Source organism: Martes martes (genome assembly GCF_963455335.1).
Source record: "Martes martes genome assembly, chromosome: 12".
NCBI lineage: Eukaryota > Metazoa > Chordata > Mammalia > Carnivora > Mustelidae > Martes > Martes martes.
Genome location: NC_137900.1, coordinates 5,892,726 through 5,907,107, shown reverse-complemented (window position 1 = coordinate 5,907,107; position 14,382 = coordinate 5,892,726). Strand labels below are relative to the sequence as shown.

At 42.6% G+C, this 14,382-nt stretch overlaps 1 protein-coding gene across 8 annotated transcripts in view; it reads left to right on the top strand.

Annotated features, from left to right (window-relative positions):
* Positions 1-14,382, top strand: part of RCL1 (RNA terminal phosphate cyclase like 1) — a 96,170-nt gene that overhangs the window by 42,831 nt on the left and 38,957 nt on the right. For 7 of the 8 annotated variants that reach the window (XR_013967726.1, XM_080819575.1, XM_080819573.1 and 4 more), the window contains exons 2-3: positions 10,721-10,792; positions 14,046-14,221. Coding sequence is in view for 4 of the 8 variants with exons in the window: in XM_080819573.1 (XP_080675699.1) it covers positions 10,721-10,792; positions 14,046-14,221 (248 nt within the window). In the remaining 4 variants the exon portion in view is untranslated. Of the gene's footprint in view, positions 1-10,720; positions 10,793-13,723; positions 13,881-14,045; positions 14,222-14,382 lie in introns of those variants that run through there. The other variant, XM_080819576.1, reaches the window with a different exon arrangement.

The window sequence follows — 14,382 nt, the reverse complement described above, 5'->3', positions numbered from 1 at the left end:
ATTTAAAGGTGTAGGTCTTGGGTGCCTGGGTGGCTCATTCATTAAGTGTCTGCCGTTGGCTGAGGTCATGATCCCAGGGTCCTGGGATGGAGCCCCACATCGGGCTCCCTGCCCAGCAGGAAGCCTGCTTCTCCCTCTCCCACTCCCCCTGCTTGTGTTTCCTTCTCTTGCTGTGTCTCTGTCAAATAAATAAATAAATAAAATCTTTAAAAATAAAAAAAAAAGTGTAGGTCTTTAGCTTGTATTCTTTCCTTCACTGCCCTTGTTTGAGACATAGTTTGCCTTTCTTAGTGAGGAATGGGTCAGGTGTTGTGTTACAGAGTTACGGAAGGGATGAGCTCACTTCTTGGGGGGCTGTGGAGGAAAGTGCATTAGACATTTAAGGAGGCAGTCTTTAAGGAAAGCTCAGATTGAAGGGTCTAATAGTGTAAACTGCTAAAACATGATAAATACAGTAACATAAAAAATGCATGAAACATAAAAGTCGTGCTTAAAAGATTGTAAAATGAGCACCTGTGTGACCCCACCTGAGTCAGGAAGTAGAACACTCTTGTACCTACGGGGCCTACTCTGGCTACGACTCCCTCCTCTGCCCCTGCTGGTAGCCACTTTCCTGACTAATATAGTATTTGTGTTGATTGTCTTTAGAGCTTTATGACCCAATTATGTATTCCTCAACAGTGCAGTAAAATTGTGCCTGGTTTTGGATGTTTTCCCCTGGTGTTTTTAGATAATCTGACCTTCTGTACCCCAGGGGTGGTCTTGAGGAGGAAGAGTCCAAGAGGATGTGTGGGAAGTGAATGGGTAAGGAATCCACACATCTTGTCTTAATGAAGTTTGGGGACATCAGTCTTACTATATTATTAGGTGAATTTGAAATCTTTTTCATGCCACGTGATGGAGCTGTGTCTTCACTGTTGCCAGGATTCTGGAACTAACTCTGGTTGGTTCTTTGAAGTACTGATTCTGAATCACCCATTTGCTGTGACCAGGGGATGGTCCAGCCTGGAGTTCTCTTTATGTGTCTATTCCGTTCCTGCTGTGTTCCTCTGCTAGGCATTTTTAACTAACTGTGTTCATGCTTAAGTGCCCCTGTGGATTGCAGAAGAAAAAAAATTCTAAGATTCTTTATTTTTGTTTTGTTTTTTTCTTTCCTAAACTGTTTTAGTTATGGAGTTTAATCATGGACTTTATTCATAAATGTCTGTTCCTCTCTCCCTTTAGCCACTTCAAAAGCTTGAGCAAATCGAGAGTTTTCCTTTTTTTGTGCAGAGCCCATGACATTTGCTAGAAAGATAGGTGGAAAGTGGCACTGTGGTCTGGATCATGCCTGATTTTTAAAAAAATTTTTATTTTTTTATTAACATATAATGTATTATTAGCCCCAGGAATACAGGACTGTGAATCGTCAGGTTTGCACACTTCACAGCACTCACCATAGCACATACCCTCCCCTATGTCCGTAACCCCACCACCCTCTCCCTCACCCCCTCCCCCCAGCAACCTTCAGTTTGTATCCTGAGATTAAGAGTCTCTTATGGTTTGTCTCCCTCCCGATCGCATCTTGTTTCATTTCTTTCTTCCCTACCGCCCAAACCCCCCATGTTGTCTCTCAAATTCCTCATATCAGGAAGATCATATGATAATTGTCTCTCTGATGGACTTATTTTGCTCAGCGTAATACCTTCTAGTTCCATCCACGTCACTGCAAATGGCAAAATTTCATTTCTTTTGATGGCTGCATAGTATTCCACTGTATATATATACACAACACATCTTCTTTATCCATTCATCTGTTGATGGACATCTAGGTTCTTTCCATAGTTTGCCTATTGTGGACATTGCTGCTATAAACATTCAGGTGCATGTGCCCCTTTGGATCACTACATTTGTATCTTTAGGGTAAATAACCCAGTAGTGTGATTGCTGGGTCGTACGTAGGGTAGCTGTATTTTCAACTTTTTGAGGCACCTCCATACTGTTTTCCAGAGTGGCTGCACCAGCTTGTATTCCCACCAACAGTGTAGGAGGATTCCCCTTTCTCCACATCCTCGCCAGCATCTGTCGTTTCCTGACTTGTTAATTTTAGTCATTCTGACTGGTGTGAGGTGGTATCTCATTGTGGTTTTGATTTGTATTTCCCTGATGCTGAGTGATGTGGAGCACTTTTTCCTTTGTCCATAGCCATCTGGATGTCTTCTTTGCAGAAATGTCTGTTCATGTCTTCTGCCCATTTCTTGATTGTATTATTTGTTCTTTGGATGTTGAGTATGATAAGTTCGTTATAGATTTTGGATACTAGCTCTTTATCTGGTATCTCATTTGCAAATATCTTCTCCCATTCTGTCAGTTGTCTTTTGGTTTTGTTGACTGTTTCCTTTGCTGTGCAAAAGCTTTTGATCTTGATGAATCCCAGTAGTTCATTTTTGCCCTTGCTTCTGTTGCCTTTGGCGATGTTTCTAGGAAGAAGTTGTTGTGGCTGAAGTCGAAAAGATTGCTGCCTGTGTTTTTCTCAAGGATTTTGATGGATTCCTTTCTCACGTTGAGGTCTTTCATCCATTTTGAGTCCATTTTTGTGTGTGGTGTAAGGAAATGGTCCAGTTTCATTTTTCTGCATGTGGCTGTCCAATTTTCCCAACACCGTTTGTTGAAGAGACTGTCTTTTTTTCCATCGGACATTCTTTCCTGCTTTGTCAAAGATTAGTTGACCATAGAGTTGAGGGTCCATTTCTGGGCTCTGATCTATGTGTTCCATTGATCTATATGTCTGTTTTTGTGCCAGTACCATACTATCTTGATGATGACACAGCTTTGTAATAGAGCTTGAAGTCTGGAATTGTGATGCCACCGACTTTGGCTTTCTTTTTCAACATTCCTCTGGCTATTCGAGGTCGTCTTTTCTGGTTCCATATAAATTTTAGGATTATTTGTTCCATTTCTTTGAAAAAAAATGATGATATTTTGATAGGGATTGCATTACACGTGTAGATTGCTTTAGGTAGCGTAGACATTTTCACAATATTTGTTCCTCCAATCCATGAGCACAGAACATTTTTCCATTTCTTTGTGTCTTCCTCAATTTCTTTCATGAGTACTTTATAGTTTTTTGAGTACAGATTCTTTGCCTCTTTGGCTAGGTTTATTTCTAGGTATCTTATGATTTTGAGTGCAATTGTAAATGGGATCGACTCCTTAATTTTTCTTTCTTCTGTCTTGTTGTTGGTTTATAGAAATGCAACTGATTTCTGTACATTGATTTTATATCCTGACACTTTACTGAGTTCCTGTATGAGTTCTAGCAGATTTGGAGTGCAGTCTTTTGGGTCTTCCACATAAAGTATCATATCATCTGCAAAGAGTGAGAGTTTGACTTCTTATCTACTGATTCGGATGCCTTTTATTTTGTTTTGTTGCCTGATTGCTGAGGTTAGGACTTCTAGTACTGTGTTGAATAGCAGTGATGATAGTGGACATCCTTTCCGTGTTCCTGGCCTTAGGGGAAAAGCTCTCAGTTTTTCCCCATTGAGATTGATATTCGCTGTGGGTTTTTCAGAGATGGCTTTGATGATACTGAGATATGTGCCCTCTATCCCTACACTTTGAAGAGTTTTGATCAGGAAAGGATGGGGTACTTTGTCAAATGCTTTCTCAGCATCTGTTGACAGTATCATATGGTTCTTGTTCTTTCTTTTATTAATGTATTGTATCACATTGATTTTTTTTTTTTTTTCAGATGTTGAACCAGCCTTGCAGCCCTGGAATAAATCCCACTTGGTTGTGGTGAATAATCCTTTTTTTTTTTTTTTAAAGATTTTATTTATTTATTTGACAGACAGAGATCACAAGTAGGCAGAGAGGCAGGAAGAGAGAGAGGGGAGGAAGCAGGTTCCCTGCTGAGCAGAGAGCCCGATGCAGGGCTCGATCCCAGGACCCTGGGATCATGACTGGAGCTGAAGGCAGAGGCTTTAACCCACTGAGCCATCCAGGCGCCCTGTGAATAATCCTTTTAATGTACTGTTGGATCCTATTGGCTAGTATTTTGGTGAGAATTTTTGTATCCGTGTTCATCAAGGATATTGGTCTGTAATTCTCTTTTTTGATGGGATCCTTGTCTGGTTTTGGGATCAAGGTGATGCTGGCCTCATAAAATGAGTTTGGAAGTTTTTCTTCCATTTCTATTTTTTGGAACAGTTCCAGAAGAATAGGAATTAATTCTTCTTTAAATGCTTGGTAGAATTCCCCTGGGAAGCCATCTGGCCCTGGGCTCTTGTTTGTTGGGAGATTTTTGATGACTGCTTTAATCTCCTTACTGGTTACGGGTCTGTTCAGGTTTTCTGTTTCTTCCTGGTTCAGTTTTGGTAGTTTATATGTCTCTAGGAATGCATCCATTTCTTCCAAATTGTCAAATTTGCTGGCATATAGTTGCTCATAATATGTTCTTATAATTGTTTGTATTTCTTTGGTGTTGGTTGTGATCTCTCCTCTTTCATTCATGATTTTATTAATGTGGGTCCTTTCTTTTTTCTTTTTGATAAGTCTGGCCAGGGGTTTATCAATCTTATTAATTCTTCCAAAGAACCAGCTCCTAGTTTTGTTGATTTTTTCTGTTGGTTTTTTGTTTGTTTGTTTGTTTCTATTTCATTGATTTCTGCTCTGATCTTTATTATAATTTCTCTTCTCCTGCTGGGTTTAGGCTTTCTTTGTTCTTTCTCCAGCTCCTTTCGGTATAAGTTTAGACTGTGTACTTGAGACCTTTCTTGTTTCTTGAGAAAGGCTTGTATTGCTATATACTTTCCTCTAAGGACCACCTTTGCTGTGTCCCACAGATTTTGAACAGTTTGTGTTTTCATTATCATTTGTTTCCATGAATTTTTTCAATTCTTTAATTTCCTGGTTGACCCATTCATTCTTTAGTAGGATGCTGTTTAGTTTCCATGTATTTGGGTTCTTTCCAACTTTCCGCTTGTGATTGAGTTCTAGCTTCAGAGCATTGTGGTCTGAAAATATGCAGGGAATGATCCCAGTCTTTTGGTACTGGATGAGACCTGATTTGTGACCCAGGGTGTGATCTATTCTGGAGAATGTTCCATGTGCACTAGAGAAGAATGTGTATTCTGTTGCTTTGGGATGGAATGTTCTGAATATATCTGTGATGTTCATCTGGTCCAGTGTGTCATTTAAGGCCTTTATTTCCTTGTTGATCTTTTGCTTGGATGATCTGTCCATTTCAGTGAGGTGGGTGTTAAAATTCCTACTATTATTGTATTATTGTCTATTTGTTTCTTTGATTTTGTTATTAATTGGTTTATATAGTTGGCTGTGCCCATGTTAGGGGCATAGATATTTAAAAGTGTTAGATCTTCTTGTTGGACAGACCCTTTGAGTATGATATAGTGTCCTTCCTCATCTCTTAGTATAGTCTTTGGCTTAAAATCTAATTGCTCTGATATAAGGATTGCCACCCCAGCTTTCTTCTGATGTCCATTAGCATGGTAAATTGTTTTCCACCCCCTCACTTTGAATCTGGAGGTGTCTTTGGGTCTAAAATGAGTTTCTTGTAGGCAGCATATTGATGGGTTTTGTTTTTTTATCCATTCTCATACCCCGTGTCTTTTGATTGGGGCATTTAGCCCATTTACATTCAGGGTAACTATTGAGAGATATGAATTTATTGCCATTGTATTGCCTGTAAGGTGACTGTTACTGTATATTGTCTCTGTTTCTTTCTGATCTACTACTTTTAGGGTCTCTCTTTGCCTAGAGGACCCCTTTCAATATTTCCTGTAGAGCTGGTTTGTCCTGGAAGCTTTTTATCTCTCCTTCTATTTTCAATGGTAGCCTAGCTGGATATAGTATTCTTGGCTGCTTGTTTTTTCATTTAGAGCTCTGAATATATCATGCTAGTTCTTTCTGGCCTGCCAGGTCTCTGTGGATGTCTGCTGCCAATTTAATATTTTTACCAATGTATGTTACAGACTTCTTGTCCCTGGCTGCTTTCAGGATTTTCTCTTTGTCACTAAGACTTGTAAGTTTTACTATTAGATGACAGGATGTGCACCTATTTTTTTTGATTTTTGTTTGTTTGTTTAAAGATTTTATTTATTTATTTGACAGACAGAGATCACAAGTAGGCAGAGAGGCAGGCAGAGAGAGAGGAGGAAGCAGGCTCCCTGCTGAGCAGAGAGCCCGATGCAGGACTCGATCCCAGGACCCTGGGATCACGACCCGAGCCGTGAAGCAGAGGCTTCAACCCACTGAGCCACCCAGGTTCCCTATTTTTATTGATTTTGAGGGGGATTCTCTGCACCTCCTGGATTTTGATGCTTGTTCCCTTTGCCGTATTAGGGTAATTCTCTACAATAATTCGCTCCAATATACCTTCTTCCTCCTCTTCTTCTGATTCTAATATTGTTTCATTTTATGGTATCACTTATCTCTCGAGTTCTCCCCCCGTAGTCCAGTAGTTGTTTCTCTTTTGCTCATCTTCTTTATTCTCTGTCATTTGGTCTTCTATATCACTAATTCTCTCTTCTGCTTCATTTATCCTAGCAGTAAGAGCCTCCATTTTTTATTGCACCTCATTAATAATTTTGATTTCAGCTTTGTTAGATTTTAGTTCTTTTATTCTCCAGAAAGGGCTTTTATTTCTCCAGACAGGGTTTCTCTAATATCTTCCATGCCTTTTTGGAGCCCAGCTAGCACCGTGAGAATCGTCATTCTGAACTCTAGATCTGACATATTATCAATGTCCATATTGATTAGGTCCCTAGCCTTTGGTACTGCCTCTTGTTCTTTCTTTTGTGGTGAGTTTTTCTGCCTTGTCGTTTTATCCAGATAAGAATATATGAGCGAGAGAATAAAATACTAAAAGGATGGCAAGGACCCCAGAAAAATGTGCGTTAACCAAATCAGAAGAAACCCCAAATTGTTGGGAAAAAATAGGTGTAAAAAGAAGTTCCAAAAAACAATTTTAAAAAAAAATTTAAAGAAAACATATAAATTAGACTGGTGAATAGAACAGAGCCACCCACTTGATTTTGGGTGTATTTTGGTCTCTTAGAAGAAACTACCTCCCAAAATTTTAAGGAAATAAAAAGTTACATATATATACAAAAATAAGGGTAAACATGATTAAGGGATGCAATATGACTATAAAGATGAAAATTTTTAAAAATTCTAAAAAAGGAGTTGATAAGTTGGTTGGGAAAAGAATAAAAAAGATAGTGGAGAGAATTTGCTCAGGCTGGAGACTAGAACAAAGCCTTGTGCTAGATTTAGGGTATATTTTGATCTATTAGAGGAAGTTGTATCCCAAAAGTTAAAAAAAAAAAACCACTTTTTTTTTCTAGATTTTATTTATTTATTTGAGAGAGAGAGCATGAGAGGGGAGAAGGTCAGAGGGAGAAGCAGACTCCCTATGGAACTGGGAGCCCGATGTGGGACTTGATCCCGGGACTCACGGATCATGACCTGAGCTGAAGGCAGTTGCTCAACCAACTGAGCCACCCAGGTGCCCTCCCAAAAGTTTTTAGAAGAAAAAACCTTATATGTATACAAAAAATTAAGTTAGATACAATGAAAGATAAAATATGACTATAATAATAAAGGTTCAAAAATTTTTTTTTTAAGAAAGGTATTGTTGAGATAAACTAGTTAAAAAACGTTAAAAGAGGAAAGAGTAAAAGTTAAAAAAAAATTAGTATAAGGGGCGCCTGGGTGTCTCAGTGGGTTAAAGCCTCTGCCTTCGGCTCAGGTCATGATCCCAGGGTCCTGGGATCAAGCCCTGCATCGGGCTCTCTGCTCCGTGGAGAGCCTGCTTTCTCCTGTCTCTCTGCCTGCCTCTCTGCCTACTTGTGATCTCTGTCTGTCAAATAAATAAATAAAATCTTTAAAAAATCTTAAAAAAATCAGTATAAGAAAAAAATAAAATTAAAAAGATTTAATTAACTTTGCAAGACTAAAGAATCATGGGGAGAATTTGATGCTTTGCTTTCTCCTCCTCTGGAATTGTAATGTTCTCCTTGATCAGTGAGCTTGGTCTTGGCTGGATGTTCTTGCTGATCTTCGGGGGGAAGGGCTGGTTGTAGCGATTCTCAAGTGTCTTTGCCCAAGGCAGAATTGTACCACCCTTGCCGAGACCAGGCTAAGTAATCTGCTGGGTTCTCAGGAGCTTTTGTCACTTTCTGTCCAGTTCTGGAGGACCGGAGTGAAAATGGTGGCCTCCCAATCTCCGGCCTGTAGGAGCCAAGAGCTCGGGGGCCCCACTGCTCAGTGCGCCCTCGGAGAAAACCTGTCTCCCTGGTCTCCAGCAGCACTCCGACTCACCCCACCTGTGACCCAGTGTTTCTGTCTCTGGCATACAGCCCTGTTTGGAGTCTCCAAACCCAGCAGATTCCTGCTGCTCTGCACTTCCGGGGGGGCGGGTCTCCCCCCGATCTGCCACTTGTGGGGTCCCTGCTCAAAGAGCAGTGGCCCGACTGTGCCAGGGATCACCTGAGCTGACACTCCTTGGCTCTGTCTCTGTAGTTGGCTTCCCCGCTCTAAACCTGCGAGCTCTGCGACACTCAGACACCCCTGATCCTTCTGTGACCCCGCGGGACCTGAGACCATGCTGTCCCCGAGAGGGCTCCACCCCCACTTAGCCCCTGGAGTGATGACCCTCAGTGGAGCAGACTTTTAAATGTTTGAATTTTGTGCTCCGTTGCTCTGAACTTGCCAGGAACCGGCCCCTCCACCCTGCGGCCTATTTTCCTGACACTTCAGATTCACTTCTCCGCAAGTCCTACCTTTCAGAAAGTGGTCGATTTTTCCGTTTCTAGAATTGCTGCTCCTCTTCTCTTTGATATCCTGTTGGATTTGTTGGTGTTTGCAATGGTTTGATAACTATCTAGCTGAACTCCTGCGACCTGATATCATCTCAGCCTGCTACTCCTCTGCCATCTTGACTCCTCCCCCTGCCTAATTTTTTTTTTTTTAACAGAATATTCTGTATCCAGAGGCCATGGAAACAATTGTGTAGTTGAGTTACTTTCAAACTTTTGTGATGCTACTTAACACCACAACCAAGTTCACATGCAGGGGATTATAAAACCCAGTGAGGTTTCAGGAACAGTGCCCTATGTATGGTTAACTCTGACATGGTTTATTCTGTTCTAATTTCATTAAAAATAGTATACTTTTAAATGGTCTGCAGGATTCTGCAGTAGATCACTGCCTGCACTTAAAAGGTTCCGTGATCTTCTAGAGGAGGTGGTTGAGGCTGGAAGATTAAATGGAGTTCGGCAAACTGGTGTCGGGGTATGGTTAGGAGCACGGACTCTGCAGAAGCATGGGCTTGGCCTCAGCCCCCAGCTCTGTCGTGGTGCCAGTGTCATGCTCGGGCCTCAGCCTTCTATAAAATGGTAACGGCACTCCCTGCCCTGGGGCTTTGAGGATTAGGAGAGAGAATGGCTGCACGGGAAGCCTGACGGCCCCCCTGGTGAAAGCAGCCGCTCTTCGCTCTTCGCTCTTCCTTGTTTCAGGACTTCCTGGATTTTCTCTGACTGCTAGTCCAGTGTGGTCTGCACAGAGGGCAGCATCGACCGTGACAGCTGTGGGGCAGCGCTCAGTAAGGGAACAGGGGGATGAGCGTTGCTTAGTCAATGTGCTCACCCTGTGGGATCAGTTCAGGTGACTGCTGCGGTCTGCGCGGGAAACATCCTGCTGGTTTATTACAGGCTTGGAAAACTGCCTAAACCGCCAGGTGGTCACACCGCCTTCAGTGCAGAAGAGCTGGTCTTCCTCCCCTTGTTCCCGGGCAAGAGGTTGATGCTAGACAGGGAGGGAGTGAGCGTGAGTGTCTGTGTGTGAGTGTGTGTGTGAGGTCCGCTCAGGGGAAGGCCACAGGACATATTCTCCTGCCTGAGTCTTCTCTCTTTCTCCTCTCATAGTTCACATTTAAAATCCTTTTCCTCCCTTTCTATCCACCCCCCTTCTAAATAGTGACCAGCTTTTATGTTTGGGATAACAATCTGTCTATAAAAGCAATTGAAGCAAATTTGTACATGAGAATTTAAACAAGAAAATTAAATTCACATAAAGTCCTGCCATGAAGAGAAATCTGTTCATTAACACGCGGTGTTTTTTCTTCCAGTCTGTTTTCAGGCATTAAAAAGAAGGTGGTAATAATACTGTACATTCAAGGACCTTTGGAACAAAATTAAAAGCTGTACTGGTCAGATAGCTCTAGATGAGTGAGGTGGCAGAAGGGAGAAGGGACAGAGTTGAGTGGGGGAGACAGTGACCTCTTACTGCTTCTGAGACTGAGGAGTGACCTCCAATTTCATCTGCCCTCTCAGGTATTCTAGAACAAATAAGAAATTGACTTTAAAATGCTGCTATTTCTCCCTTGTTTGGCACACACCCCTGAGGTCAGAAGAGCCGGTCTTTATGGGTGTTAGGCTGCTGAAATTAATACCCCATCAGATTGGTGGTAGAGTTGCTGTTTGTTGTGGAATATGACAGCTGAATTGTTCCTAATGGTTCTGCCAGACATATGTGTGCCAGCCAGTGCTTTCCAGCTGCTTTGGTTACCTCGACCAGTGGTCCCACCCCGGTCCCGACAAGAACCTGGGCGTGAGGCAGGGAGTCACGTATCTTCCACCGCAGCTCCTGGATCACACGTGTGATCTGGAAATGGTGACCTGCCCTGAAGCCGGTCTGTTTTCTCTTTTCCCTACAGACTTTGAAGCCAGCTTCATAAGGCTGTTGGACAAAATAACTAATGGTTCTCGGATTGAAATAAACCAAACAGGTAAGCTCTCTTTTTTCCAGTTCCTGAAAGGACCCGCAGGTACTTCTTACATATTCCTCTACTTCTCATGCCTTTTAACTGGTGCGAAGAACCAGTTTTCTGTCTGTGATACAGTTGTGCGGAGATGTATGTGAAATCTCCAAATGTAAGGGGTGTGCACTTGAAGTCAGAAGGCTGGAAATTCAGATCAACAAATAAGCACCTCCTCTTTTCAGCAACAGAAATACTTTACACCTAAAATTTATGCACAACTTTTCAGAGTCTGTTTGTTTATTTTGTCCTAATAAAATTTTATAGCATACTCTGTGAGGTAGTCGTATGTGCTGAATTCTTTTTTCTTTCTTTTTTTTTTTTTTAATTTGTCTTTTTTTTTTTTTTTTTTTTAAAGATTTTATTTATTTATTTGACAGACAGATCACAAGTAGGCAGAGAGGCAGGCAGAGAGAGAAGGGAGGAAGCAGGCTCCCTGCCGAGCAGAGAGCCCGATGCGGGGCTCGATCCCAGGACGCTGGGATCATGACCTGAGCCGAAGGCAGCGGCTTTAACCACTGAGCCACCCAGGCGCCCCTAATTTGTCTTTTAAAATAAATATGCACAGGGCGCCTGGGTGCCTCAAGTCAGTTGAGCATCTGGCTTTGGTTTCTGCTGAGGTCATGATCTCGGGGTCATGAGATCGAGCCCTGTGGTCGGGCTCCACGCTCAGCACACAGTCTGCTTGGCATTCTTTCCCTCTACGTCTCCTTCCCCCTGCCTAGCCCCCACATGCACATTGTCTCTCTCTCAAATGAAAAAAAAAATCTTGAAAAAAAAAGCACAATTATATGTAAAAGATGTGCAAATCCCTTCCCCTGTTCCTCTTCCTGTTCTTCGTTCCCTCTGAGGGACAGCCGCGGTCCCAGCCTGGGGTGTGTGCTCTGGTCTCCGTCACAGGCCTTTGCTTGCGTGGGCGCTTCTGGAGCTCCAGCTCTTCCTGGTGCGCCGCAGCCAGCTTCTTCGCCGCTGTGCATGTCACAGAACTTCCCCTGCCAGGCACACGCAGGCCCGGCTCATATTCCAGTGGGCCTAGTAGACGATTCTGTTTTATGGAGGCATGATAATTTATTTGACTGCTCCCTACTGATAAATGTTTAGGTTGTTTGTAGCTGTTTGTTAGCTCTTAGAAACTCTTTTCTCAGCCTTGTGTGGGAAACCATGCAGACACTGTTGGGCTGGCCCCGTGACTACTCTTCCGCTTCGCACAGGTAGTCCACAAAGGAAACTGTGCACTTTCTCATCCATTGGCTCTATACAGGGCCCCTCCATCACGTGAGACTTATGGATCCATAGCTGCATTTGGCCTTACCCTATGGAGAGCAAGTTTCAGGCACGAGACTTCAGGTGCCCTTTGTGACCTCTGATTCCTTGAGTGTTCCTTGATTGACTGACTTTGAAATTGCTGGAGATTTTTATTTTTTTTTATTTTTTTTATTTTTTTTAAAGATTTTATTTATTTATTTGACAGATAGAGATTGCAAGTAGGCAGAGAGGCAGGCAGAGAGAGAGGAGGAAGCAGGCTCCCCGCTGAGCAGAGAGCCCGACGTGGGGCTCCATCCCAGAACCCTGGGATCATGACCTGAGCCGAAGGCAGAGGCCCCAACCCACTGAGCCACCCAGGTGCCCCTGCTGGAGAGTTTTAAAAAATTTTAAATTAAAAAGAATTTTTTTAAGCAATTTTTATCAGTGATTCAGAGGGTTCATAATTTTTTTTTTTTAAGATTTTATTTATTTGTTTGACAGAGAGACAACGAGAGAGGGAACATAAGCAGGGGGAGTGGGAGAGGGAGAAGCAGGCTTCCATTGAGCAGGGAGCCTGGCTCAGGGGTCCATCCCAGGACCCTGGGATCATGACCTGAGCCAAAGGCAGATGGTTAATGACTGAGCCACCCAGGCGCCTCCCCATAATTTTTATTTTTAAAGATTTTATTTATTTATTTGACAGAGACAGCGAGAGAGGGAACACAAGAAGGGGGAACCTGGAGAGGGAAAAGCAGGCTCTCTGCTGAGCAGGGACCTCCCCCCTCCCAACACCCCATCTCCATGTGAGGCTGGATCCCAGGACCCTGGGTCTGTGACCTGAGCCAAAGGCAGATGCTTAACGACTGAGCCACCCAGGTGCCCCAATTCAGAGGGTTGGTTCATAATTCTTTTCTGGTCTTATCTGCAGTTTAAATTGGGAAGTAAGACATTTTACATGATCCTGCTTCTACCTCATTACCCCCTGCCCCACCAGAGTAGAAGCCTTCATTCTGATGATCTGACCAGTTTCTCACTTGGTTAATTTGTAGGCACAGATTTACAGACTTTTATGATAATACAGTCTTCTTCTTCTTTTTTTAATGAAACTCCAAATTTTAAAATTTTATGTAACTCCAAAGAACTGCTTTCCTTTTGAGTGACCAAACCCAGATCTCTTTCCTCTAATGTTAAGTTTATTGGTAAATTATGCCAGTAGACAGTGGCAAAAGATTTTGAGCAGCAACAATCCCTTGTCCACCCGTTTATGAACCCCCCAATAATCGAGAATATTTTACTTTGCTTTTCCCCCTAATACGTACACCCAGTAAGAAAATTTTTGGATGTTACAAGTATGAGAAAGAGTGAATAAGAATAACAGAATTTCCACTAAAGCTATTCAGTAATTTTAAGATCTTTCCATTTGTTGCTATTAACTTAAAATAGCTACTTTTTTCTTTTCTTTTTTTTAAAAATAGCTCCTATTAACAGAATTTAAGTGCCATCAAGTACTTGCCTTCTCTAGGAATCCTGCTGGTGGAGTACGCTTTATGGGAAATCTCATTTCAAGGGCCTGGAAGAAGCCGGTTGCTGGTGTGATGGTTTCAGCGTGTCATTTGTAAAGCCCCCTCCTGCAGGCAGGGTGTGCTGTTGGAAGACCAGGGCGCCTGTTAGGATCTGTCCTCTGCACCCTGCTATGACTTTGGCAACCCGGATGCTTAGGGAGGGGTTTAATTTATCACCGTTTATTAAATTACACTCACAGTTTATTATTGTTACAGGGGCTTGACAGTAATGAGTCAGCTTTTGGAGTGAGGTATGGGCTCTTAGGAATGGCATTTTGAACTTCCTGGATGCCCTTGTCAGACTTTCCCCTTGGGATTTACTGCCTTCGTTGCCTTTGTGACGCCTAAGTGTTTTTTTGTTTTTCTGTTTTTTTGTTTTTTTTTTCTGTTGAATGTGGCTCTTCTTCCGGTGCAAGGAACGACCTTGTATTACCAGCCTGGCCTCCTGTATGGTGGGTCTGTGGAACATGACTGTAATGTCCTTCGCAGCATCGGCTACTACCTGGAGAGTCTTCTTTGCCTGGCTCCGTTTATGAAGCACCCGTTAAGAATTGTTCTGCGAGGAGTAACCAATGACCAGGTTGACCCTTCGGTGAGTAGTGAGTAGTCTTGTCTCTCGCAGCAACCCAGCGTTAGAGAAACAAGTTCCCAATAAAGCACAGGTTTATTGCTGAGTGTCTTTGTTTTGTTCTTTACCTGGAGATTTAAACACTAATCACTCTAGGAAGCAGATGAGCCAAGACTTGAAATCAT